Here is a 27841-nt window from a genome sequence, read left to right as displayed (position 1 = left end):
AGTTGTCAGAGAGGCCTGAGATAAACAGACGACATGGCCCTTTCGACAAACAGAGGAGTGTTTGCTGCCCTCGTGTGCTCTCTGGCCTGCTTGGCCGCACCGCGGGTCTTAAGGAGGTGCCGGACTGGCCCGGTGTTGCGTTTCTAAACCCCTCTCTCGTCTCCTCGCCCATCTGCTCAGCCTGATGGATTAGAATGTGATTAAGCCATTAAGTCACAGCACCTGGGCTTTTCCTCAGCCTGAGGGCTCCATCATGTGAAGAGTGTGAGAAAGCAGAGATCACAATCTAGGCCTGACCTGAGGCCTGAAGCTGCTCATAGTATACATGGGTTTGTCAGTTTGTCATTATCTTTAAATTCATATATATATATATGGTCAAATCCCTCATGTGTCTATACATTTTAAGTCACAAAATGATAGTTATGTGAGTTATTGTTTTGTTCCCTCTCTCTGTTGTTGTATTTTTTGTCTAGTGTGTGTGTGGTGCCTCCCTCACTACTTGCATCTCTTCATCTATCTCAGTGTCCATCTCTCTTGACCTCTGAGTCTAGCAGCCTGGTCCTCTGTAGTCTTCTGTATGTGGTCGGGCTGTTTGTTCTCTGTCTTCAAACAGCAGAGAAAATGGCCACCCATCGTGCTGCACCACCCAGTGCACTCTTGCAATGCAGTGGTTGGTCCTGACAGGGAAAAATAAGATTAAAGGCTTGCTACACTCTTTGTGTGTGTGTGTGTGTGTGTGTGTGTGTGTGTGTGTGTGTGTGTGTGTGTGTGTGTGTGTGTGTGTGTGTGTGTGTGTGTGTGTTTGCGTTTGCGTTTGTGTGTCTGCCAGACAGTGTTTGTGTGTGTGTGTGTGTGTGTGTGTGTGTGTGTGTGTGTGTGTGTCTGTTTGCGTTTGTGTGTCTCCCAGACAGTGTGTGTGCGTGTGTGCAAGTGTCTGACTTCATCGGTGAATGAGATTAGCTGTGGACATCACGTTAAGGGCAGATTTATTCCCAGAATCCTCTCGCCCTTGCCCCACTGACTGACTGACTAAAACGCTCGAGAGAAGCCACTTGAGGTAAAGCATGAGTGATCTAGCCGCATTTAACAGACAGACAGAGACAAGTGCACAAGAAAATAAAGAGGATTGAGAAAGAGAAAGACATTCATATTTAATATTATCTAGCCCTCTCCTTTTAGTAATTGCTGTTTATTTTACCGGCATTGATTTATTCTTGCTGTTACTTATTCAGTAGGTGCCTCTCTCTTAAAAAAGAGATTCTCTTAGGTTATATTTGCCTGCCTGAAGCTCATCAATTTCTTATCTGAGGGAGATAAGACAAAAGCTTTTTGGTGTGACAACACATGTATTCTTCTGTTCCCTTCTTAATTGAAGGTTGTAATTACATTTGTAAAAGCTGCATTATGTGCTATGGTTACATGGTGCAGTCCTGTTTCAATAAGTCTGCCACTTGCCTTTAAAGTGGCATTCAGTCACTGCGTATTGTGCACCTGTCATTTCTGAGACAAGGACAGAGAGAGAGGGGGAGGGAAAAAGAGAGAGAAAGAGAAAGAGTGAGAGAGAGAGAAAAATAGAGAAAGATAGATAGAGAGAGAGAGAGAGAAAGAGAGAGAGAGAAAGAGGTTGTGTGTGATGGGTGTTTGGGCCATGTTACTGCTCCTATCTAAGGACATCTCTCCCTCCCAGACACACTCCCTCACACTCCACTGCACACACTCACTAACTCCCCTCCGGAAGTAAGGAAAGAGAGAGGGAGGGAGGGAAGGCAAAAGCAGAAGAAATGATAAAAGGGAGAGGGAGAAAGAGGAGATTTCTCGGACAGGGACATATATGAAGGGTAATGTAGGTCACAGATGTATGGGTCTGAGCAGGAGGATGGTGTGTGTGTGTGAGAGAGAGAGAGAGAGAGAGAGAGTGTGAGAGAGAGAGAAAGAGAGAAAGAGAGAGAGAGAAAGAGAGAGTGTATGATGGTGTATGAGGGAGGGGTAGGGCAAAAAAAGAGACAGAGTGAGAGAAGTAGCAAAGCAAAAGAAAACGTGTGGAGAAGCGTGGTGTAAATGAGGTGTGTTGCTTTGACTGTGGGGTCTTGTGAAAAGTGCCACATCACCGTTGGGCTGACTGGATGCTGGATGCTGGGCAAACTGGAGGACTGGCTCTCGGAGTAATGAAGTCTAATTTATGCCTGTCCTCAAAGCCTCTCTGCTCCTGCCTGCCTGCCTGCCTGCCTGCCTGCCCGCCACCCGATTTATGGAGCTGCAGAAGCAGGCAGACGAGAGGGAGAGCAGGGCCAGAAGACTGACTCATATTTAACACTCAGACAGGAGCGCAAATGAGATGCAAGTGGGCAGCATCCACAAGCATGCTCACACAATGAAGCACGGAAACACACACACACACACACACACACACACACACACACACACACACACACACACACACACACACACACACACACACACACACACACACACACACACACACATACATACACACACATACACATACACACAGACTCAGGCATACGCACAGATGCACACACACACACACACACACACACACACACATACACAGACTCAGGCATACGCACAGATACACACACACACACACACACACACAGAGAGACTCAGGCATACTCTGTTTTATCTGTGCTACTCTCTAACATTGCCCTTTAGCTGCGCTCCCGGCCTATGTAAGGGCCAAGTCCATAAATAAAACTGTTTCAGTCCAATTTAGTGAAATGGCAGTGTGCAAAGAGGGTAAACACGTGTTTGTTCTCTGTTAAAATGCCACTCTTTTCTTCTCTGAGCTCCCTCTCCCTCCTCCACCCGTTCCTCCCCTGCTGTGATAGATGGAGTGTTTTTTGATGTGTAATCGGGTGTGGACGGAACGCGGTCCACTGAATGTTCTGACGCTCTGATTCCGCACGGCTCTCAGGCTTCTCTTTGAGATTAGGTGTTCCTGCTGGCCTTCTGTCTGGGGCGGATGCACACGCCTCCGTTCTGCTGTGATCCAGGTCCAAAGGCCTTTTAAAACCATTCGATTTGAAGCCATAGCACTATATTTTAGACCATTTTGTTATTATTTAAAGCTGAAAAGAAATTACTGGCACTAAAATGACTAAAATTAGTATTTTCCATGCCAGACATATAGAGAGGTCTGGACTAAATCTTGCTGCCAGACAGAAGGATTGCTACATACCAACGCATAATCCATAGTTATAAATGTAAATACAGGAAGGGATTAAGGTTTTGAGAGCAACTGGCTTTATGTTCATGTTAGTGACTATAAAATGCATTCAATATGTCTCATATCTGCTGTGAGATTGCTGCTGGATCCAACTATCATTGATTCTCACAGTGCTTTATAACTATAATCCCCACTCTGTCTCCCTTAAAGAAACAGAGGGTGGACGGCAGTGGCCTTTATTGATATAGATGATGACAATGGTGTTGACAGTCTCTCTCTCTCTCTCTCTTTCTCTCTCTTTCTCTCTCTTTCTCTCTCTCTCTCGCTCTCTCTCTCCATCAGACGGAGTTGAGGGTGGAGAGGTGTCTCCGCCCATGGGCGCCGGCGTGGACTCCAACAGCTGGCACTTCCGCTACGGAGGTCCCCCCGGGCCGCAGCACCTGAAGCCGGGCGAGATGCCGCCGGAGGCCTTCATCATCCCGGGCTCGCCGGCCATCATCTCCATCCGCCAGGGCCAGGAGGGTGACGACAAGAGCGACTTCATCACCTTCGGCAAGAAGGAGGAGGCCAAGAAGAAGAAGAAGAAGAAGAAGGAGAAGAAGGACAAGCGGGAGAAAGGGAAAGACGACGACGAGTAGAGGAGTGGAGCGAGGGATAGAGGAGGGATCGATTTTTTTGAGACCCGTAAGACAGAGGTGCCAACACCAATGATGGATAGATAAGCCAACAGGATGGCACAAACAACATCCAAAGAGAGAGAGAGAGAGAGAGAGAGAGAGAGAGAGAGAGAGAGAGAAAACAACCACCGGCATGCTAGTCGTGTGCCCACGTGTTTCATGGCTCCAACTGATTTCCCCACATTAAATACTGAAGATTTGGCCTTAAATTGATTCTCCTCATCCCTAGTCAACTGTAGAGGGTTTTAATCAGTCACGCCTTCTGAGATTAATTCTCCTCTATCGCCTGTGTGCCTGAGAGTTAAGGGGTGACATTGCCCCCTGCCCACCATCCTGATCTGCCTCCTTGGCTCATGTTGGCACCTCTGTCTTACTTGGTCCTACTCGTATAATCTTTCCAGGCATGGAAAGCAAACGTAAAACAAGAACATCAACAACAACAACAACAACAACAAAACAAGCTCATGTGGCTCCCCTGAGTTGATATAGAAAGCTGTGTTCTGAGAAAGAGAAAGCAAAAAATAAATACAGGAGGCAAGTCAGAAAGCTCCTGGGTGAAATGCATGTTATTAGACAGTAGGACACATGCTCTTGTAAATATGTTGGTCACAAGATGGCCGCCGTCTGTATGTAAAGCAAAGTGACACGGCCACCGCTTCTGCTTGTTTTACTCTGTCAGTGTTCTCCGGATGGAAACAAAATGGACCCTTGTTCAGATCACGAAAGGACACCCGATTATTACAAAAAAAAGTCCTGGAGAGAGAAAAAGCAAGTAGACCATCTAACCGAATAGGAAAAAAAAGCAAAAATATATATTTCAGCCGAACGACGGAATGCAAGCACTTTTTTACGTTGTTTTTCTTTTTTGTTGTTGACCTTATCAGCACACTCTCTCCAAGGCTCTGTAAATGTGTATTATGGAAATGTGTATTCTCCCTTTCCCTCACAAACGAAAGAGCAGGGTCCAAAGTCCAGTTACTACCCCCATCCCCACCCCCTAGTGCTGGGGTCAGCTAGGCCCCCTCTCCTCCACGCGTTCGCAGGGCTAGCAGCACACTCGCCTCCCTTGCATTACTGATTTTTATTACAAGCAAACCTCTGGAGAGTAGAACTGGGTTGAATCATAGAGAAGGGAGGAACGGCGGGGAAAAACAGCCTCGGTTCCCCAGAGTGTTCTAACAAGCAGATTAAAGCTTGTGTTGGAAAGTTTTGTTCTACGATTGAAGTTGTTGGGAGTCGTTTTAGAGCACTAGGAATGTTTTTCTTTAAAAAAAACAAAAAAAAAGAAGTTAACCCTCTCCTACCCGTTCCCCCTCTCTCCCTTCTTAGTGAAAGCTTGAAGCTTATGCTGTGAATGTTTGGTAGCGCCTTCCCGATGCTTGTAGACTTTGCCCGTACCCCCCTTACCCTGGATTTGTGCCTGCTTTCTCAGCTCATCACTGAGTGAACTGACAGTACCCCACCATCCTACACACACACACACACACACACACACACACACACACACACACACACACACACACACACACACACACACACACTTACATCAACACACACATGCACACAAAAGGACCCTCACTGAATCTCACAAACGACTTTGCTCCTTCATACCAGGGTATATTGGTTCCATTTTTGTTTGTTTGTTTGTGTGTTTTTGTTTTTGTTTTTGTTTTTTCAGTTTGAGCTTTAGCAGTCAAGGGCCGTGCTTTCCTATGCTCGCTCTTTTTCTCTTGTTTTGCTTTTGTCTCTATTTTTCCTCAAGCTTTAAGTGATCTTTAGGATGTCCTCCTCTTTCAGGACACCAAACACTGTCTCTGTCTCTCACTCTCTCTCTCTCACTGACCAGGGCACTGGTCACTGTCCCCCCCTCTGGGTAGCTGGGTGTGTTTCTTCTGGACATTGTGGTGTGCTCAACCTGTAGCATGGAGTAATGCTCAAAGCAAAAAGGCCTGTGTTTCGACCCAGAGGTGGCCCGGGTGGACTCTTTTAAGATCTGTACGGTGTGTGTTTGGAAAACAAAACAAAACAAAACAACAACAAAAAAACACAAAATACAGTCCAGTGCTTTCTCTTTGTTTGTGAGCTTTTTCGGAAACCAGTGATTGCCAGGTCTGTGTTTTGAAAACCGTGCGCGTCTCTGCTCACACGCTTGCGCTGGTCATCACCACGTCCAAAGAGAGGAGAGGAAACGAGACAGACGTCAAGGGTCAGGCGTGACGGAGGTGACGGTGGGGACGCTGGGGTTGCAAAAACTCCTGCCTCTGTCCTCAAACCTTTCAAATGATATCTATTTCCAATGCAGCTGAAGCCATACTCTAAACAAATGCACACTAATCCTTTTTTAACTGAGGTCTATTTGAGATAAGAATGTAAATGTATGAATTGGCTACGCAAACATGAACCAGCTTTTCCAAAAAGCCAAACCTGAAGTCTCTATGTGTGTTAGAAGAGCTTCTGTATCACCACTGTTCCCATTCACCGTATTGTAAGAAATTAGTAATCCAGTCAAAAGGCAGAAACATGCTTCAGCTCCGCTGCTATTGGCTCCCTTGCCCCACCTGTCTAATCTGTAGCCACACCCCCACCAAATCTCATGGCTCAAAATGTTGACGTCCCAACATTTGTCGACTGCTGCATGTACTAATCAGAAGAAGAAAAAAATCACATACTATATAGAGATATATATGAATATAGACATAGATGGCTATGATTTCTATTATTTTTGTTATGATCTTTATGTTAATCACTCGCACAAGAGATTTGTGTATGTACCGTCTCTGCCAAGCATCTGCATCTGACACCCTCTGCACCCACTCACGGTGGAGTTCTATGACGTTAAACTAACCTTCTAGATATTTGTACATGCTATAGTGTGATGCCCTCGAGCATACTTTTTCCTCTTTTATTTTCATCTTTTTGTTTATTTTTGATGACTAATGATCAAAAAAAACATGTAAATGAAAAAAAAAAAACTTTTTGTGTCTGGCTTTGACATAATGATCTATCTAACACTGTAATATTGTAATGGGATTACTATGTATGACAACTCTACAATGAATATCTTCTCTTTCACCCCTTCTTTGAAGAAAAAAAAAGAAAAGCGATAAAAAAAATCCTGATGTAAAATACAGTATATGTAGTGTATGCTTGTATTTAGTGAGCGTTCATGCTGTCATTTTTTCTCAGTGTATGGTGGTGGTCAGTAGGTGGCGCTATGCTGTCCTTTGGGGCAGGGCACATCTGTTGTTAAACCTTTTTGTACACCTGCTCATCAACTGTGACGGTGAAGTAGTGAAGTTCATTTATCTCTCTTTTTTATTTCATTTCAATGGATAAAGTGGTATTGTGTTTTGTTTATAAATCACAAAAATAAATAAAGTTTTCTTTCTTAAGAACGTGACTGACAGTCTCTACATTGACATTTTTTAAGCACAAGAATGTATCCACTCCCCTAGGTGTGCTCTGATACACAGAAAAGTAAGTGGTGTACATTAGAACACCAACAAAGGTACAATTCACACTGTTAAAAGTATTTTATTGATATATTTGGCTAGTGTGTAAAAGTTATTCGTTATTTTATGCAGACTGCTTGTTCCCGACAGTCACACTAAATGGTCATAGGGGGATGAGAAGTGTGTTTATCTGTCCTTCATATCACCATATACCATAACCCATATTCCATATACCATAAACCATATTCCATGATACGATGAAGATGATGCCAATATCACCATATACCATAACCCATATTCCATGATGCGATGAAGATGATACCAATATCAAAACTAGTTACTGGTAAAAGCACATGCCAAAAGTACCAGATTGTCAGATTTGAAGAAGGAACATAGTTATCTCTGTAGTGTGGACCTCCTGGCCACACACAAAATACAGTACTTAGTAAAATTGTTCCTCTACTTCTCCTGCTTCCTCTCTCTTCCTTCTTTCCCTCCCTCGTTCATTCATTCCTTTCTTTATCTCTCTCTCTCTCTCTTCTCTCCCATGTCTCAGTGAATTAATTGCTGTCTCTGCTCTGACATGGCGCCGTCACATTGCCTCAGCAGAGACATGATGAGTAAGCCTGGGAGGCACTGATACAGCCCAGGCCATCCACGCATCTATCGATCCAGACTGAATTCTCCCTCTCTTTCTTTTTTTCTTTATTTCTTTTTCATTTTTTTGGGGGGGAATGATGATAATAATTAGCCATCATTAAGCCATTGAGGGATTTCTGGAAGCAGTCATTGTGCCCTGAAGTCTTGATCATCTGAAACGACATCTGCTATTGATGCTAATTTTCATTTATTCTGCTAATGAGGCTTTCATCGTCACTGGCTGGCTGATGAGTGTTAACCAGCCAGTCTTTAGGGCTCCAGCACTCTCTGCCTCTCATCTCTGTGGAGCCTCTTGCTTGTGTTTGGTTGCTGTGTATGCAGTACTCAGTTCTCTCAACAAGCCTTTGAACAGCAGCTGAGATGTTGCCACTTCTCAGATTCTCTCCCGTTCACTGACTCTCTCTCTCTCTCTCTCTCTCTCTCTCTCTCTCTGTTACATGAAACTAGTTTCTAAGAAATGCCACATAGCACAGTGGAAAGGTTTACATCATGGTTGCAACTTTCAAAATAAAATAAAGAGAAATATGACAGAAAGTGAATCACAAACAGCTTACACACCGTTATGATCAAGGAAGAGGTTACTATAGTTACCAAAAGGATGGGACAGGTTTCCATGGCAACATGTCTCTGGCTCAACTAAGAGATGAAGACAATCAGAGGTGGAGGTGGAGTTGAAAAGGGAGAGAAGGGAAGGGTGTAGTCCCGGAACATTTGACAGTCTTGAACTTCAAAGGCACACACAGCGCATCTCCGCAGCTGCAGTGCCTACTGCAGCCACACTGACTTGCAGTCCCAGATAGAAACTGCTAGAAGCTCGCCCCCTCTCCATGGGCTCGTTGCGGTTACTCCTGTGCCTCCCCCCTCCCCTCGTTCCCGCAAACAGATCCACGTCCGTGAGGACTCGTCCACAAAGTGCCTATTAGAGATCGCAGCACTGTGTGCTTTCTCAATTACCTTCCATTTTAAGTGCTTAGCTGGGAGTAAACAAACATTGTGGCCGAACTAAACCAAATAAACAAAACACAGTAAATGGGCTGAGATTCTAGCCAGCAGCGATAGTTCTACAGGAGCGGAGGCAGAGGGCCCAGCTAATGAATATGGAGATGCTTTGTGGCAGAGCGCACAGAGCCAGAGTAGGAGTGATGTGTGGGATGCAGAGACTGCATAGGAGAGGCCTGTGGGGTTAAAGGGTAGGGGTGGGGGTGGGGGGGTTCTCTGTACCTGTTCTATGTAGTGAATATGAGTCAGCAAAAGACTATCAGTAACATATTTAAACCTCAGTTGCATCACTAACACAACTACGTCTGTCTGCATTCATGGGAATGGGCATCTACAACACACTGACTGGAAGCTATTGAAGTGATAGAAAAGGGGTTAAATAATGGCATCTCAAACCGACTCAAAAGTAAATAATTCATTCAGATCCATCAAAAAGTATTCCAGTGTTTTGCTGAGAAGTACTTTTTGGTTAGGAGGCAGTGTTTTGATCAAGTGTCACTGAGACGGGGCATCTCAAACTCAAACTGACAAACTGCGTTCATCAATTATTGCATAACACTTGTCATCATCCATCACTGTGTACAGGCCGAGTCTTGTTTGTTAGTTTGTTTGTTTGGGTGGCGGCAGTGGTGGTGGTGGTCAGATGTCACCGAGCTGTGTGGGTCTGGAGTCTTTCTGGCACCACTCGGGTGCAGTTTGTACCGCCACTGTCCTGGGAACAGGTTCAAGGGAGGAGGGCCAGGGGTGGACGCTATGGTCGGGAGCGTCCAGGGTCGCTCTCACCTCCACGCCGAGTGACTCAGCAGAGAGCGAGCGACTTCCTGCTGAGCCGGCAAACGGGCAGGAGCCAGAGACGTGGCGACGGCACATTTACCGCCCGCCATAAATCAGAGCGCTGACGGCCACAGATGCTGTCGCCAAGCCAGGCCTGCAGAGACGAGATGAGACACAAGACCAGAATAAACAACAGGTAGGGCGCTTAAGAGGATATACAGCCAACTCATGTTCTATCTCTCTCTTTCCCTCAAATGGAACACACAAAAACACACACACACACCCTTGCGCACACACACATGAATAATGGTTAATGAGTATAACAAAGCATGTGTGTGTGTGTGTGTGTGTGTGTGTGTGTGCGTGTGCGTGTGTGTATGTGTATGTGTGTGTGTGTGTGTGCGCGCGCATGCGTTAAAAGCCAGTAGTTGTTGTTCAAGTGCACCCCTGGGCAGCGTTCTAGCAGCTTGGCAACACCATAATAAACAATAAAGAAAAATGGTGACATGGGGAACAATTTTTCTGTACACTTTTTTACAAAGAACATGGCACTTCAGATGCACCCTCCACATGAACAATAAGTCTCCCTGTGTGAGCTTACACTTAGGGTTGAACACAAGGGTGAGAGGGCACGAGAAACAGTCATCATATCTCAAACACCTCCACCAATTTCAAGTTGAGCCTCCATTAATATGCAAAAAACACTTGAAAATGTGACTTCTCTATCTGGAGGTCAACCGGACGTGACCGCTAATAGGCCCTGGTGCTTACACCCCGTTTCTGTGGTGTGAAGTGGATGAATCACCAACTCCCTTGGGATGGGACACCAGGGTAACTCCTAGCCGAAACCAGCACCCATTTTTACAGCTGGGTGCTGGTTTTACTGACTGCGACAGTACAGATCAAGTGTCTTGTCCGAGGGTACAGCTCACAATTTCAAGGGACTGTATGGGATTCGGACAAGTGACCTTTTTAAATTGCCAGACACCACTGACCTCTGAACTGTGTTCTTGCCAGGTCCACTTACAGTACTGAAAATGGAAGAAATTATTATATCAATGGAAATATGAGTGCAATAAATACAAAATGAGTGAAATGAATAAAAACGTAGCCTCATAGTGCAGAAAGATGGGGTTGTGAAATGTCTAATATAGCCTCCCATAATATTGCAGTTTGAAGATTGTTTTAAGGTAAAAACAATAAAACATTGTGATGGCGGTAGTGCGTGTGTGGGAAACAGATGAAATGCAGGCACACCCATCTGGCAGGCACAAATACTTCAGTCCTGTGAGACTGAGGTTCATTGGATAGCATATCTGATGAACCCTGGTGCTACAGAATCTCTTGGCTCTTCATTATTCTGCTCCCAACGCTGTTGGTGCGGCCAAGATACAATTAGCATCTGATTACTTTGATCTGAAAAAAGGGCTTTTAAATCCTCCCCCGTGTCCTGTATGCAGAGAACTCTGACTCATTTAATGTGTACGTGTGCACCATTCATGAACTGAGCCAGCATGTTTCATTCCTGCTTTCAATTTCTAAACTAATCCACAAACTGTGCTAATAGCTAAAGCGACATTAGAGCCAAAATAAAACGAGGTGAGTATTTACACTTTACATAGCCCCCGGAGCTCTGAGATCGGAGAACTGACAACGCCTTTATTTTTAAAAGACCGCAGCTCCCATAATGCGCTGCGGGAAGACGCATTGTGTTACGTAGCAAAACAGAAGCACGCTGTACAGACATGTTCAGGGAGAAGATTTCGACGGGTTGTAAGGCGTTTAATAACCTTATTGATGCATTGAACCCATACTAGACCAAGACGAAACACTGTTGGCACCTATTGCATTAGGCTATAGCGGTCGTCCATTTTTAAATTCCTCGTTCAGCTTTTAACGTGGAGGAAAAGGATGCTACTGTGTAAAATACTTCACGCTGTAGATATAAACGGTTATCGTTGCCCCTATACAGCTATCTTCTTGACAGTCACCTTAAGATATGTAACAGGAACAGTTGCTGGCCGTTGTGTTGTGAAAACTGCACTTAATCTACCCTAGAAGTCTTTGGATGATGAAGTCTACAAATGTATTTTTTAGACTGTCCTATAGCGCCCCCGACCAGTGCAAGCGGGGCTGTGCTGTAAAGGCTGATGGAAGTTCCAAACTGTCTACAGAACAAGAAGATAATAAAGATGTTTGGCTTTTTGAGTAATGTTTAGAATGTTTCGTGCGTCGTTGGCCATTGTGGCTGGAAGAGAGTTCGCCACTCGACTTGAATATGGTCAAGACCTTTGGACTTTCTTGGACCTGATAAAAATAAACCTACGTACATGATCAGCATTGGAATAGCTAATTGGTGAACGAGAGAAAGCAACAGTGACTCTTATTAAAAGAGGAAAAGGGAAAGAGCAGCGGAATAACAAACAAGTCAACAGACCTCAAACCAAGTGGTGGGTCTGGACTCTCCTCTTCTTTTTCATCATCATCATCAGAGGCGCACATGAGAGTAGCCTACGGCAGACAAATGAGGACAACGTGATTATTCGCCACACCTGTGTTGAGGTGAGACTTGTTTAAGATGCAATTATAATTAAAAACGTATTTTTGCTATTCATGCAAGCCTCTGTCTTGAAACGTGAGGCTAAATTAAAGTAGGCTATAGATCAACAAAAGAGTATAGAGTCGCATTGTGTGAATGATCATCCACACCATCGAAGCGAATTCGCCTGTCTGTTTTAAACTCAATGGTATTCCTTTAAACTGAATTGTGTTGTAGGCACAAGAGAACGTGTTTGAAGTGTTCACTGTGATGATTTGGACCCAGTTTTAAAACCATGACGGCTCGTCCTTGCGCTTTTGCTTCCGGATTGGAGCATCCTCTTGGTGCGAAGTCGAAGGGTGGATTCACTTGCAGTTCTCTCCATGTCACACAGCGTGCCGCTGCCTCACTCCTCCAAAGATGAGGAGGAGTAGCCTATTGCTACGGCAGGAAAATCAGTGATTTCCTCACACAATTTGATGGTTGGAATTGGAAACCACAATATTCAATAGTGAAGTCAGGGGCGTCACTAGACCTTATTCACTGGGGCACGTGCCTTAGTAAAAGTCTCCAGTGCCCCAGTAAAATTCTAGCGCTGCTCTCGCTGGAAACGGCATTCATGAGCGCATCTCCGTGCGTGCTTTAGTCATGAGTCGAGCCTGTCAATTACCAGCTAATAAAAATAAAAAAGAAAGGGGCCATAATAGCCAATCAGAAAATAGCACCTCTGTAGCTGGGTAAGATTGAACGCAACAACCAATGAAAATCGTTCACATGATTCTTCCGAGTGTTTCGTTGTATTGTGGAAACTGCTGGAGCTCATCACATCACTTTGAGCGCAGAATAATTCGTCCCCTGTTTTAATGTTACAACAAATTCACAGCTTGTTTGACAGAAAAAAATGACAAGTTGATCGCTGTTAGAGAATGTTGCCCACATAATTAGCATCTGTTTTTCAATGCTTAGTCATTGTAGCCTAAATTTAGCAACAGTTTACCAGCTTGTGCTCTCTCCCTCACACACACACTCACACCATGCGTAGGCTGCATGCACACATGCGGAGAATTAATAATGATTTACGTATACTGTAGAGAGAGTCCTGTAAAAGTAGCGTATACTGTTTGTGAAGCTGTCCTACTGTAAAACTAAACATAGCCTTCTGATAAACTATTCAGAGATGGACATTAGAAAATTCTTCCTGAACAGAGGCAGAGGGAGAGGAACAGTGAGGAGAGATGAGGAGGATGAGGGAAGTATGATAATTGCCCACATTAACGGTAACATTAACATTTATGTTGGTAGCCAGTGCTGTGATTTGATATATGGTTTAATGGCAACCTTAAATAAGTTTGCTGCATTTGCAAATGTAGCCTATAATCAGACTCTGATTCTGTGTAGATTATTATAGGCCCTATAATAATCTACACAGAATCAGAGTCTGATTATAGGCTACATTTGGAAATTATCACCAAGTCAGTATGAAGGCTTTAGTAGGCTATTTAAGCTACAAAGAACTGCAGTATTGCCAGGATGACTATAGGACCCTTGCCTGGGAGGGAAGTATATCTCAATTTTGACAAAAAAATAAGCTTCCCTTGTGTTAGTAAGAAAGCCTATTAAATTCATGCAGTGAGTTTAGGCCTACTTATACCTATGTGTTTGAATGTTGCTGGATAGTGGCTGCTACAACAATTGAGGGAGAGTGCTGGTCCTACAGTATGACAGTGACAATTATGATTTTGAAGCTTGTAGCCTACCCGTAGGCTAGCCATTTATTTCATATTGCGCGCACATTTTTTTTAATGTAGGCTGGGAGTTGGGGGCCTGTGCCCCAGCAAAGCTCTAGATCTAGAATCGCCCCTGAGTGAAGTACGTTTAAATATCAGACCCTCTTTTTAATCGAAAACTAACTGTTAAAGGCTGACCATGTCAATAAGTACCGTTTAGCCTAGAGTAACCTCAAAGTCCTTTTAGGCAAGTCCCTCCACTCGGCAGCCATATTACAACGCTTTTTGGGCACTCATCGGGCATCCGTTTCGGCAGAAATGCGCGTGCGCAAGGCTTCACGACACCAATCTGGCTCCAGCAGCGAGATCACAACACATAATTGGCACATGTCTTCGCAACACACAACATTATTGTCTCAATGTATTCACAATATAGCACATGATTGGCTCAATCTATTCACATGTCGACGTTTTGCCGCAGAAGGGGTGTGATATGCCTAGACAACTGCCATATTGGCGTTACAAACTATCCCCATGCATTTGTATGGAGGATTTTTCGAGTGCTGTGTCTCCTCATTAAAAAGTCTCTGGTAACCTGCAGACAGATGAAGTAGGCCTAGTGCCTTTCACTTGAACAATGTGAGCATGTAAGCAGCTACATGAGGTTACACCAGAAACCACATCCTCCGTGACTCAGGTACAAAATGTACAATATCTTTTTATGAATTAATCAATCAAATAATTCTCATGAATAAACATTGACATTATTAAAATTACACATGTTTGATACCTCTATCAGCTTGTGACATTGTGTGACATTTGACGGTCTGAGACTCAACGTGATGCCATAGCTATAGCTATCTGGAGCCTTTGACATATGTATAGCCTCCAGATATTGGTGACCTCTAAAAAGATTGCTCATTGCCTGCTGTTTGCAATGAATTAAAAAAGGGATCTTCCTGAAGGGCTATTTAAAAATTCACTTTAGAAGTTATTGACAAATGTCATAGTTTAGATTGGAGGGGAGGGGTGCTGTTTAGTGCCATGATGATGTTTTTTGTTGCCTGTCAGGAGCACTGGTTGGTGGGGGGGAGGATGACTCCAAGGGCCATGCACCCTCAATATTTTTATCCACTTGACATCATATGCGTGGATTGTTTCTACATTTGTTTAGGAAATTTCAGATATACACCAGAGAGATGTTACATTTCTTGTGTTATATGAAGGGGATTTCCCACAATAACCAATCAACAACTGAGCCTATTTAACATCAAAAACAAAATCACCAACAATGCAACCTTTGTGGGCAAAAACATCACCAACAGAGCAGCCTTCATTAGCATTACACTGGGGTTTTCATGTAGGCACCTTCCTTCGGTGTTTAGTTGAATAAGGCCCACGATACCTCAAGACGGCTCAAACCAGATTTATATTTCACCACTCTTTGTATTCATTATATGGTTCAGTCTTGCACAGGTGCACTTTCCTCTGCTCAGGTGTGTTTATTGATTGACCATCCTTTGGTGCTCATAAACATGTAGCTACCCAGCCATTGGCACTTGTACACTAAATGATCATACATTAAGCTATTCCCACATACATTGTCATGCTCCTACTAGCTATCCCACATAACATTTTAGACCAATCACCTTGTTTTATCCTTAGTAGTTTCATGTTCAGATATTGTGGAGACCTAACATATTGGCACAACATTAATGAAGTATTGCATTTGCACACAAAAACATTGATCAATGCCATGTGGGTACAAAAATTACATTATACATTATCCTCAATATCACTCAATTTGCATTTTGTTCTGCATCTATGGCCTTATATAAAATCAGGGGGCATGCAGTGCAGATGTACGAGCTGCTAACTGTGCTTCTTTGTCTGCCATACATCCTGAAGGATTTGGTCAGGCTAGGAATACTACTTTCTTAAGATATTAATGCCCAAACATGGCTAACAAGATGAAGCATTTTTGAGAGTGTCATTAAAAAAATCCAACAGCGAAAAATGAAAATATTGGAATAGAACAAAACTATTTTTCAAGAGGTTAGTTTTGGAACCTACACATTATGTAGACGAAAAGTTACAAAAATATGAGACTGTGCTGCAACCATTATGCTGGACTGATTTTGACACAGAATGACCCTTAAAAATGTAGTAGGTTACCTCCACTGAATTAGGCAGTGCAATTTTGGTCAACATAAAGAAATAAATGTATTTCAATGAATATGTTGCTAGTACTCAAACATGAACCTCTATATGTTAATTAATTGGAATACATGTTGATTTTATATAATGTAATCCATTGTAATATAGTTGAAGTCACTTTGGTCAGAAAGTGTCTGCTAAATGTAATGTAACTGTAACTAACTTTATATTTATATTGAATGCATTTCTAGACTGAAAAATTGATTTCAATCCATTTATTATAAGTACATAAAAAATACATGAATTGCATTGTTCTTCAATAAACAGAAAATGTTGCTGTATATAGTGAATCATGAAATGGTTGATCTAGTTTTATGGAGGCTCAGTATTACGTTCTTTCATATGTCAAAAATGTGTACAGTGGCGCTCCTGGTGTCAATATTTTGGCATCGTTTTTTGTTTTTGAGGCTTGTTGGACTTGGACAAAGATATTTTGAATCTGGTACTATTATATCGGCAGTGATTCACACAGATAATTGCTAATGTAGACAATTTGTAATGGTACAAATATACCATAAGACAAAAACAAAATACACTGTGGGGATTTAAAAAACCCCAAAAAAGACTATATTCGGACATACATTGGTATTTTAACTCTGGAAGGACTAGTGTACATTCATATGAACATAAATGTATTCATATATGTCAATACATTTGCACATATTTTACTGGAATAATAAGGCAAAGTCATCCACGTGACTTAGCATTTAAATCAAGTAGTATTCTAATCACCTAAGCATCAACTTCACAAACTGTAAGTTAACAAAATATGACCGCCGCCCAGTCCAGCACATTTTTTCCACAAAAATAAATCACGCTGAAAGGCCTATATGATTCTAACTGTCTCACTAAATTGCATTATTCACACGTACTCAATTCTCACTGATATCTGCTAGACAACAAGTACCAAAACATGATTAGTTCATAGATTTCACATGTAAAATTCATTTTATACAACCCCACCTCCATCTTGCCTGTTCATAATTCTGAGAAATTCTTGAATTGTGTGCATGTGTGCATGTGTGCATGTTCATGTTTATGTTGTGTGTGTGTGTGTGTGTGTGTGCGTGTGCGTGCGTGCGTGTGCGTGCGCTTGTGTGTGTGCCTGCGTATGTGCCTGTGCAAGCGTACATATGTCTACTGTGTGAGTATGTGTCATACGTATGATTACTGTGAATGTATGTGTGTGTGTGTGTATCTGTTTGTGCACATGTGTGTACATGAAATGGGTTAACATGACCCCTGGAGGCAAACATACGGAAAAAAATGGTCATCCTAGTCCCTACAGTTCTCAAGATATTCACAGAGAACTGTGTCTGCCCTACCCTCCTTTCGGGGGTCCAGTCCAGCGGGGGGGCTACAGATCAAAACGAAAAACGACGGTTCCATGCTAACCATGTGGGGTTACATGCCCACCAAGTTTTGTGTACCCCGGTCTTTCAGTGTCCCGGGAATCATTGTTGGTGTACGTCACTAAATGTACACATAAATTATTTTATTGTAAGGCCCCCCATGAACTAAAGTACACAAAACTTGGCATGCATTCGGAGGGTGTCATAATGATCCTACACTTTTAATTTTGTGCAGTTTTGACCTTGTCAGCCAGAGATATTGTGATGAAAACACCTAATTTTTTGCTTTTTAATTTTTAACTAGGTGGCGCTATACATGAAATAAGTGGTAATGGGATGGGTTGACATGCCCCGTTAAGACCAACATACATAAAAAAGGTGGACCTCCTAGGCCCTACGGTTCTCGAGATATTCACAGAAAACTGTCTCCGGCCACCTACAGGCCAGTTGGTGTATAGTAACATAAATTAATTTATTGTGTGGCCCCCCATGAACGGAATTCCACAAAATTTGGCGTGCATACAGAGGGTGTCATAATGATCATACACTTCCAATTTCGTGCAGTTTTGACTATGTTAGGTCACAGATACCTTCAATTACAACACCTCATTTTTACTTTTTTGTGTTTAACTAGGTGGCGCTATACATGAAATGAGTGGTTATGGAATGGGTTGACATGGCCCCATGAGATCAACATACAAAAAAAAAATGGTCCTCCTAAACCCTACGGTTCTCGAGATATTCACAGAAAACTGTGTCTGCCCTACCCTCCTTTCGGGGGTCCAGTCCAGCGGGGGGGCTACAGATCAAAACGAAAAACGATGGTTCCATGCTATCCATGTGGGGTTACATGCCCACCAAGTTTCGTGGCCCCCGGTCTTTCAGTGTCCCGGGACTCATTGACGGAAATTTGGGCGTGCGAAAAAAAAAAAAAAAAAATCTGACTAAACCTATATGACCGCCGCTTCGCTGCGCGGCGGTCATAATAAACATCATGATCGAAAGTCTACGTAACCATGAGTGCTGGTCCACGCACTGGGTACAGAGGGCCGCAGCCAGAGACGCCACAGAGGAGAAGCCACAGCTCCAGATTAATCGCGGCAGGGCGCAGTTGCTGTCCATGGTTCTGAAATGAGCTAAACTGATACAGCGTGCAAATTCACCGTTGTTTTTACACTTTTCATGAAACTTTTTCATTTGATATATTTTCTGCAAATAGTTGCATTTTAACATGTCTTGCAGTTTAATAGGAAAACACAATGTGTCGCTGTTTATCAAGTTTGAAAGGGTTCTATATGCCCCTCCTTAGGTATAGCCTGACACAAGCAGCTTGATCTAACAGGGCATCCGGAATTGATTTCAACGCGCATAATCTTACTCTATGCGTGGATCAATCTCATTTTAGCAGTTGGACGGGCATTGTAGTTGGTTTTACTGGTCAGTGGGATATCTGAAAGATGAGACTTCTGTGGACTGTGAAAGCTCCGTCAGTGTGGGCAGGCTTTGTCCTCTTCGTCTGCATTATCCTCCATGGTTGTAAAGGCGATGTTCGATATTCCATTCCGGAGGAAATGCAACGCGGCTCCGTAGTTGGGAAGATTACACAAGATTTGGGAATTGACACAAAATCGCTTTCTGCTCGTAAACCGAGAGTGGATTTCGAAGGTAGCAAACGCTATTGTGAGTTTGACTCGCGGACTGGAGAGCTGACTGTGAACGAAAGAATGGACAGAGAGGTAATGTGTGGCCAAAGACCGTCTTGTGCCGTGCATTTTGATTTATTTCTCGAAAACCCATTAGAATTCCACCGGATAACACTGGACATACAGGATATAAATGACAACACTCCAAAGTTCCGGAACGATGTAATTAATTTGGAGATACAGGAGTCGGTAGTCAAAGGAGCACGGTTTTCTATAGACGAGGCACATGACGCAGACACAGGGGTGAATTCTGTGCAGGGCTACACTCTCTCGAACAATGAACATTTCTCACTCGCTGTTCATAGCAGCACAGATCGAGGCAAGTACAGTGAAATTGTCCTTGAGAATGAGCTAGATCGAGAAAAACAGGACCATCTTTCTTTAACTCTATCCGCTTATGATGGAGGGTCTCCCAAGAGGAGTGGTTCTGTGATTATAAATGTGAAAGTGCTCGATGCGAATGACAACGTCCCTGTGTTTACGCAGCCTGTGTATGAGGTGAGTCTTTTTGAAAACTCCCCTTTAGATACCATTGTCGTTCAAGTTAGCGCCAGCGATGCAGACGAAGGAGCAAACGGAGAAGTAACTTATGAATTTAGCTATCTTTCAATCAATGCTGAAAATCTATTCAGCATAGACCCGACAACAGGGGTTATTACAGTGAAAGGCACAATAGATTTCGAAGAGTCATCTTCATTCGAGCTCCGTGTGAAAGCTAAAGATGGTGCAGGCCAGGCTGCGTCATGTAAAGTTGTTGTAGAAGTTGAAGATCTGAACGACAATCCTCCACTAATTGTTATGAAATCATTACTTTCCCCGGTACCTGAGAATATACCTTCGGGCACGGAAATTGGCATAATTTATGTGCAAGATAAAGACTCTAGAGCCAATGGCAAGATTAAGTGCTCCATTGACCAACATGCACCCCTACAGTTAGTTCCATCTGTCAAAAATCATTTTTCTCTAGTGACAACAACTGAGTTGGATCGTGAAGCTCAGCCAGAATATAATATTACTCTAACTGCAACAGATGATGGCTCTCCTCCACTCTTCTCGTCCAAAACTTTTTCGTTATCATTAGGCGATGTAAATGATAACTCCCCTGTATTCGAGAAACAATATTACCATGCCAGCATACTCGAAAACAACAAACCCGGTTCATCCTTGTGTTCTGTGTTGGCTAAAGACCCGGACTGGAGACAAAATGGCACTGTGTTTTATTCTCTGGTACCTGGCGAGGTCAATGGCCACTCAGTCTCTTCTTTTATCTCTATCAATGGTGACACTGGTGTTATTCATGCAGTAAGACAATTCGACTACGAGCAGTTTAAGAGCTTTAAAGTTACTGTCGTAGCAAGAGACAACGGGTCCCCTCCACTTAGCAGCAACGTCACCGTGAACATCTTCATTACGGATGACAATGACAACTCCCCACAAATACTATACCCAACCCTCGAAAGAAACTCTCTCATGACTGAACTGGTACCGAAAGCTGCCCAAGCAGGCTCGCTGGTGTCTAAAGTAATAGCGGTCGACGCTGACTCTGGGCAAAATGCGTGGCTGTCATACAGCATTGTCAAATCGACTGACCCTGGACTGTTTGTTATTGGTGAGCACAGCGGCGAGATTAGGACGCAGAGGGACATCTCTGTCACTGATGGCATGAAACAAAACCTTGTCGTGTCTGTGAGAGACAATGGACAACCACCTCTTTCTGCTAAATGTGCTGTTTATTTAGTCATATCAGATAACTTGGCCGAAGTTCCTGAGTTTAAAGACATGTCTTTAGAGGGAAATGACACCAAACTCACTTTTTACTTGATTATAGCTTTAGTGTCAGTGAGCACCTTCTTCCTCACCTTCATCATCATCGCTCTTGCTTTGAGATTCTGTAACAGAAGAAAACCAAGGCTGTTATTTGACGGGCCTGTAGCCATTCCAAGTGCCTATCTTCCTCCAAATTACGCAGACGTGGACGGCACCGGAACTCTGCGCAGCTGTTACAGTTATGACGCTTATCTCACCACGGGATCTCGCACCAGTGACTTTAAATTTGTCAACTCTTACAATGAAGGAACACTACCTGCTGACTTGACATTGAACGAGTCTCCACCTGCCTTTAACCACCACAATACACCTGGAAATGAAGCTGAACTTTCTTCTCCGGTAAGCTAAATAAATAATTATTTTCTTATCACATGTGCGTTTACTATCTGTTTCTTGTGCCATATTTTGTTGCATTTAGATATAGCTTTTATGACAAGAAACTGGTCGTGAAAGTGGTAGTGTTGGGCACTCCTTTTGATTGTGTGTGGGCACATAAAGAATTTCATTTTGTGCGTGCTTGTATCACTTTTGTAGTGGCGTTTGTTCACATCGTTCAGCCCTTGATTGAATTGTCTGAAACATATTCAGGTTGGAAAACGTACATTTATGTTGGGGAATGGTTTGTTATTCTGCTGCTTCAATATTGCAGCAATATTGCAAAAAACCTAAACTCAACCTTTATAGGTCATATATCGTTCATTTTTACCGACTCTGTGTGTCGCTGTTGACCAGCACAACCATTAGAGTGGCATGAGCTCTCTACATACGTATGTCTCCTTTCATAGCTGATCGGTGCAGTGCTGGCTTCGTCTTAAGAATGCAATACCTCTTTAAATTGTGACTTATTGTGTGCCTCGTTTAGTAATACTTTTGCCACACTGAAGACCAGGCTTTGTTTTTGGAAGAGCATGGGACGCAGAAGATATTCTGTTATGGAGTTCATGTTACGTTGCTTTGTCTTCCTTGTCATGGCGCACTGTGGTTATGGAGACGTAAGCTATTCTATTCCGGAGGAGATGAAACGCGGATCTGTGATTGGGAACATTGCGAAGGATCTAGGACTCGACACAAATAAGCTGCATCTTCGGAAGGCTCGCATTGATACTGAAAGTAAGCATAAACGTTATTGTGATATTAATTTGAAGACTGGTGAGTTGGTTGTGGCCGAAAGAATGGACAGAGAGGGTCTTTGTGGAAAGAAAGCATCTTGCCTTTTAAGTCAAGAACTGGTGTTAGAAAATCCTTTGGAATTACACCGAGTCAATATCCATGTACAAGATGTTAATGATAACATTCCTCAGTTCGAAGAGGATTCTATTAAAATGGAGATAAGAGAATCAGCTGATAAAGGTGCCACCTTCCTACTTGACGAAGCCCACGATGCGGATATTGGCCAGAACGCAGTTCAGACTTACACTTTACAAAACAATGAATATTTTGCTTTAAATGTGCATGCAAACAATTTAGGAGGAAAATATGGCGAGTTGGTTTTAGATAAAGAGTTGGACAGAGAGCAGCAGCAGGAGGTGACGCTGATTCTTACCGCCATTGATGGTGGGACTCCACCGAAATCGGGTACTGTGGCCATACACATCACAGTGCTGGATGCTAATGATAACGCTCCGGTGTTCAGTCAAAACGTGTACACCGTTAATCTGTCCGAAAATTCACCCATAGACACTGTTGTAGTGTCAGTGAGTGCTACTGATGTAGACGAGGGGGCAAATGGAGAAATAACATATGCATTCGGTCACATGTCTGCTGAAGACAGAACGTTATTTGGTTTAGATAAAAAAACAGGACAGATTAGGGTGATTGGATCCTTAGATTACGAGGAGAGCTCCACTCATGAATTGCGAATTCAGGCTAAAGATGGGCCGGGGCTGACAACATACTGTACAGTAAAAATCGAAGTGACTGATGTGAATGATAATGCCCCTGTAATATATTTGAAATCCCTGAATACTCCCATCACTGAAAGCGCCGAAATAGGAACAGAGGTGGGCATAATTAATGTACAAGACAGAGATTCAGAGAACAACCGCATAGTCCGCTGCTCGCTCCAGCAAGCAGTTCCATTTAAACTTGTACCGTCAATACAGAATTACTACTCCATAGTTACCACCGCCAGTTTGGACCGTGAATTCATGTCTGAGTACAATGTCACCATACATGCCACTGACGAGGGCTCCCCTCCCCTGGCATCTGTCAAACAAATACAGATAACCGTCGCTGACGTTAACGACAACCCCCCTGCGTTTGAGGAACAGTTTTATAGGGCCCATGTATCTGAAAATAACAAACCAGGTTTATCCATCTGTACAGTAAAAGCAATAGATCCGGACTGGCGACAGAACGGAACTGTCACTTATTCACTTGTGGCGAATGATATCAATGGTCCCGCAGTAGCAACATATTTATCTATCAATGGAGATACAGGCATCATTCATTCTGTAAGATCGTTTGATTATGAACAGTTCAAGAGTTTAAAAGTGAACGTGGTGGCGAGAGATAATGGATCACCCCCTCTTAGCAGCAATGTGACTGTGAATGTATTTATAATAGATGAGAATGACAACCATCCACAAATATTATATCCATCTCCAGAGGGAAATTCACTTATGACTGAGATGGTGCCTAGGGCAACACAAGGAGGCTCGCTGGTCTCCAAAGTGATTGCTGTTGATTCAGACTCTGGCCAAAACGCTTGGCTTTCTTACCACATTGTTAAATCCTCGGATCCTAAACTGTTTACAATTGGACTTCATAGTGGAGAGATCAGGACGCAGAGGGACATTTCAGATTCTGATGGCTTGAAACAAAACCTCGTTGTGTCAGTGAAAGACAACGGACAACCCTCTCTGTCGGCGACATGCATTGTGTATTTACTCATTACTGATAACTTGGCTGAAGTTCCTGAACTTAAAGACGTATCTTATGAGGACAACTCAAAACTGACTTGGTATTTGATTGTCGCATTAGTGTCGGTCTCTACTTTCTTCTTGACTTTCATCATCATTACTTTGTCCGTGAGATGTTGTCGTCGAAGAAAGCCCAGACTGTTACTGGATGGAGCTGTCGCGATTCCCAGCGCTTATCTGCCTCCGAATTACGCAGACGTAGATGGAACTATGACGCTCCGCAGTGGATATAATTATGACGCATACCTCACCACAGGATCGCGCACCAGTGACTTTAAATTCGTCAGTTCTTACAATGATGGGACACTGCTTGCAGATCAGACGTTGAGAAAAAACTCACTTGGAGACGAGCTGTTTGGGCCATGTGAAGAAACAGAAAGTCCACAGGTAATGCTTATTTTTAATTATTTTGTACGGTTACACATAACCAAAAACGAGTCAATCAGTTATTTGGCTAATGGTATACTTACAAATGTCAGCGGCAGATATGACACTATTTTGACTCAAGACAGATTGCATGTTTATTAACTAATCTAAAAAGTTCTGAAAACACGTTCTGAACACACGCTCTCATAATTCACTTCAACTTATGTTTCCTGAATCGTGTGTAAATGTGCGCCACTCATGTCGTAGGCTACTTGTGCTGGATTAAGGGGGGAATACAAACCAGGCTGTCTAACTACATGACCATGTTTAATTGATGATTCGTGTAAACAACTCCATGCTGTGTTGGTTTTCGTCTTACATTGTATTTGGGTTTTTTTTGGAAATGTAATGTTAACTAGAAACTCACAGTGTCGCTGTTCACCTACGGGGGAAATTGTGAACTCTCCACCCACTTGCATTATCTCGTTGTAGGCTACATTTCATTGTTTGTTCTGCCAAGACGTCTACCTTTCCTTGCTTTTTCCTGGTGTTCTGGCTGCTCGAAATATATGGATATACAAATGTCATTTGGAGTATTCACTTTTTGACGCCGTATTGGAGCTTGCTTTTCAGACTGTGTGTTCATTTGGTTGTCGACGGGGTTGTGGCCATGGAAATACTGCGGCTTGTTCTCTTTATCTTCATGGCGCACGATGTGTCTGGAGACTTGAGCTATTCCATTCCGGAGGAAACGAAAAGGGGGTCGGTAATTGGAAATCTTGTCAAGGATCTTGGACTTGATATCAAAAGTCTAACTGCTCGCAAGGCGCGTATAGACAATGAAGGTAACCGCAAACGTTATTGTGACATTAATCTCAGAAATGGGGAATTGATAGTGGCCGACCGAATCGACAGAGAGGAGTTATGCACTGACAGGAGTTCATGTATGCTTGCTGTAGATATAATGCTAGAGAGCCCTTTGGAGCTACATCGCATAAACATTCTTATTCAGGATGTAAACGATAATGCACCAGTTTTTCCAAAGGACATTTTTAAATTAGAAATAAGCGAGAATGCTGTTAAAGGCGCACTGTTTCGCGTGGATGAGGCTCACGATGCAGACATAGGACACAATGCTGTTCAGAGCTACTCCCTAGAGAAGAATGACTATTTTGTTCTAGCTGTTCGAACTAAAAGTGATGGTGTAAAATACAGTGAATTAGTCCTAGATAAAGAACTGGATCGTGAACAGCAGCAGGAGGTAAAACTGACCCTTACTGCCATCGATGGTGGGAGTCCACCGAAATCCGGCACTGTAGCTATTCATGTCACTGTACTCGATGCGAATGACAATGCCCCAGTCTTCAGTCAGGAGCTATATACTGCAGCCTTACCGGAGAATACTCCCGTAGGTACCACCGTGGTAACGGTCAGTGCTGTAGATGCAGACACGGGAGCAAATGGAGAAGTTACCTATGAATTTATCCGCATATCGGAAAAAGCCAGAAAAGCATTTTCTTTAAACAAGAAGACAGGAGAAATCATGGTCATTGGACCAATAGATTACGAGGAGGAGTCTAAATATGAGATACGTATTCAGGCAAAGGACGGATATGGTCTAACATCCGACTGTAAAGTTACTATAGAAATCACTGATATGAATGATAATGCCCCTGTAATATTTCTGAAGTCTCTGAATAACCCTGTTCCCGAAAATGCGCCACCGGGAACTGAGGTGGGAATTATAAATGTTCAAGACAGTGATGCTGATAACAATAGACTAGTCCGTTGTGCAATTCAACACAACGTCCCTTTCAAACTTGTACCATCCGTAAAAAACTACTTTTCTTTAGTGACAACAGGCGAGCTTGACCGCGAATTAATAAACGATTATAATATTACTATAACCGCTACTGATGAAGGATCTCCACCTCTCTCCTCTTCCAAAACAATACATTTATCTGTTGCGGATGTAAACGACAATCCACCTTTATTTCAGCAGAAGTCCTACATTGCCCATATAACCGAAAATAACAAACAGGGCGCCTCTGTATGTTCAGTGGCTGCAAGTGATCCTGACTGGAGACAGAACGGAACTGTATTATATTCTCTTTTACCTACTGAAGTGAATGGCCTGCCAGTGTCATCTTTGCTGTCAATTAACGGAGACACTGGCGTAATTCAGGCAGTGCGGTCTTTTGATTATGAGCTGTTCAAAAGCTTTCAAGTTAATGTATTGGCCAGGGATAATGGTTCACCACCCCTCAGTAGTAACGTGACTGTTAGTATATCTATCATGGATCTGAATGACAACCCTCCCCAGATACTATACCCAGCTCCCGAAGATAACTCTTTTATGACTGAATTGGTGCCAAGAGCTGCGCATGCTGGCTCTCTGGTATCCAAAGTTATCGCCGTGGATGCAGACTCAGGACAGAACGCATGGCTTTCCTATAATATCGTGAAGTCAACCGACCCTGGACTTTTCACAATCGGTGTCCACAGTGGAGAGATCAGGACGCAGAGAGACATTTCAGAATCGGATGCCATAAAACAGAACCTTATTGTCGCAGTGAAAGATAACGGACAACCTTTTCTCAGTGTTACGTGCACTATGTATTTACTCATTTCAGACAACTTAGCTGAAATACCTGAACTAAAGGATATGTTTCACGAGGATAATGGTTCCAAGCTCACCACGTATTTGATCATTGCACTGGTGTCTGTGTGCACGTTTTTCTTTACATTTATTATTATCACCCTGGCTGTAAAGTTTTGTCACCGGAGAAAGCCCAGGTTGCTATTCGACGGAGCAGTCGCCATTCCCAGTGCGTATCTGCCTCCAAATTACGCAGATGTGGATGGTACTATGACGCTGCGCAGTGCTTATAATTATGACGCGTACCTCACCACTGGGTCACGCACCAGCGATTTTAAATTTGTCAGATCTTACAATGATGGGACTCTACTTGCTGACCAGACTCTGACAAAGTCCTCTACTGCTGATCAGCCGTTTGGACCATGTGAGGAACCTGAAGCTCTCCAACAGGTAATAAAGATTCCATGGTTGGTAGTTGCGTTTTAAGTCATGCAAATGGGCAAACAGTTGTGCTTATGATCATAACAGCCTTTCCCATGTTATGGATACAGACGGTGTTTTGATATTCTATGTGGTGTTCAAATGTATGCTTATGACAGCCTGTGCGTATTTTGTTTCCAGTGTCATTAGCGGCCTAGGCATTTTCCCTATCTGGCATTCAATTTTAAACACATAGCTTAGTCTAATTGCAGTGTTCAGGTAAAAACTCACAGTGTCGCTGTTCATCTATGGTGAAGTGGGTAAAACCCCCACCCACATTCACATTGTCCTGCAGCACTGTTTTACACCGCCATTAAGACAGCAAAGTCGCATTTTTACTGATTTAAATTACACGGCTTCA

The 27841-nt window shown here is 43.2% G+C and overlaps 3 protein-coding genes across 9 annotated transcripts in view; all 3 read left to right on the top strand.

Annotated features, from left to right (window-relative positions):
- LOC143132575 (protocadherin alpha-C2-like) overlaps positions 1-7264 on the top strand; it is a 91810-nt gene extending 84546 nt beyond the window's left edge. For all 7 annotated transcript variants that reach the window (XM_076292190.1, XM_076292192.1, XM_076292189.1 and 4 more), the window contains one exon: positions 3530-7264. In XM_076292190.1, the coding sequence (XP_076148305.1) occupies positions 3530-3825 (296 nt within the window). In that variant the 3' untranslated portion in view covers positions 3826-7264. The remainder of the gene's footprint in view (positions 1-3529) is intronic.
- An 11777-nt stretch (positions 7265-19041) lies between these two features.
- On the top strand, positions 19042-21462 carry LOC143132910 (protocadherin beta-16-like). Its single transcript, XM_076292735.1, has one exon. It carries the CDS (start codon positions 19042-19044, stop codon positions 21460-21462), a length of 2421 nt encoding a protein of 806 aa, XP_076148850.1.
- A 3597-nt stretch (positions 21463-25059) lies between these two features.
- Positions 25060-27841, top strand: part of LOC143132571 (protocadherin gamma-A4-like) — a 202319-nt gene continuing 199537 nt past the window's right edge. Inside the window, exon 1 of the mRNA XM_076292182.1 lies at positions 25060-27450. Within this exon, the coding sequence (XP_076148297.1) occupies positions 25072-27450 (2379 nt within the window). The 5' untranslated portion in view covers positions 25060-25071. The remainder of the gene's footprint in view (positions 27451-27841) is intronic.

This window comes from Alosa pseudoharengus, unplaced genomic scaffold (genome assembly GCF_046254945.1).
Source record: "Alosa pseudoharengus isolate Yale_2024_CS ecotype anadromous, Long Island Sound unplaced genomic scaffold, YU_APseudo_1.1 YU_APseudo_1.1_scf_19, whole genome shotgun sequence".
In the NCBI taxonomy this organism is placed as follows: domain Eukaryota; kingdom Metazoa; phylum Chordata; class Actinopteri; order Clupeiformes; family Clupeidae; genus Alosa; species Alosa pseudoharengus.
Note: the sequence above shows the minus strand (reverse complement) of the source record. Positions and strands in the feature narration are given on the sequence as shown.

Coding starts and splice junctions, on each gene's coding strand:
- LOC143132910 (XM_076292735.1), top strand. CDS start 19,042: ATGAGACTTCTGTGGACTGTGAAAGCTCCGTCAGTGTGGGCAGGCTTT.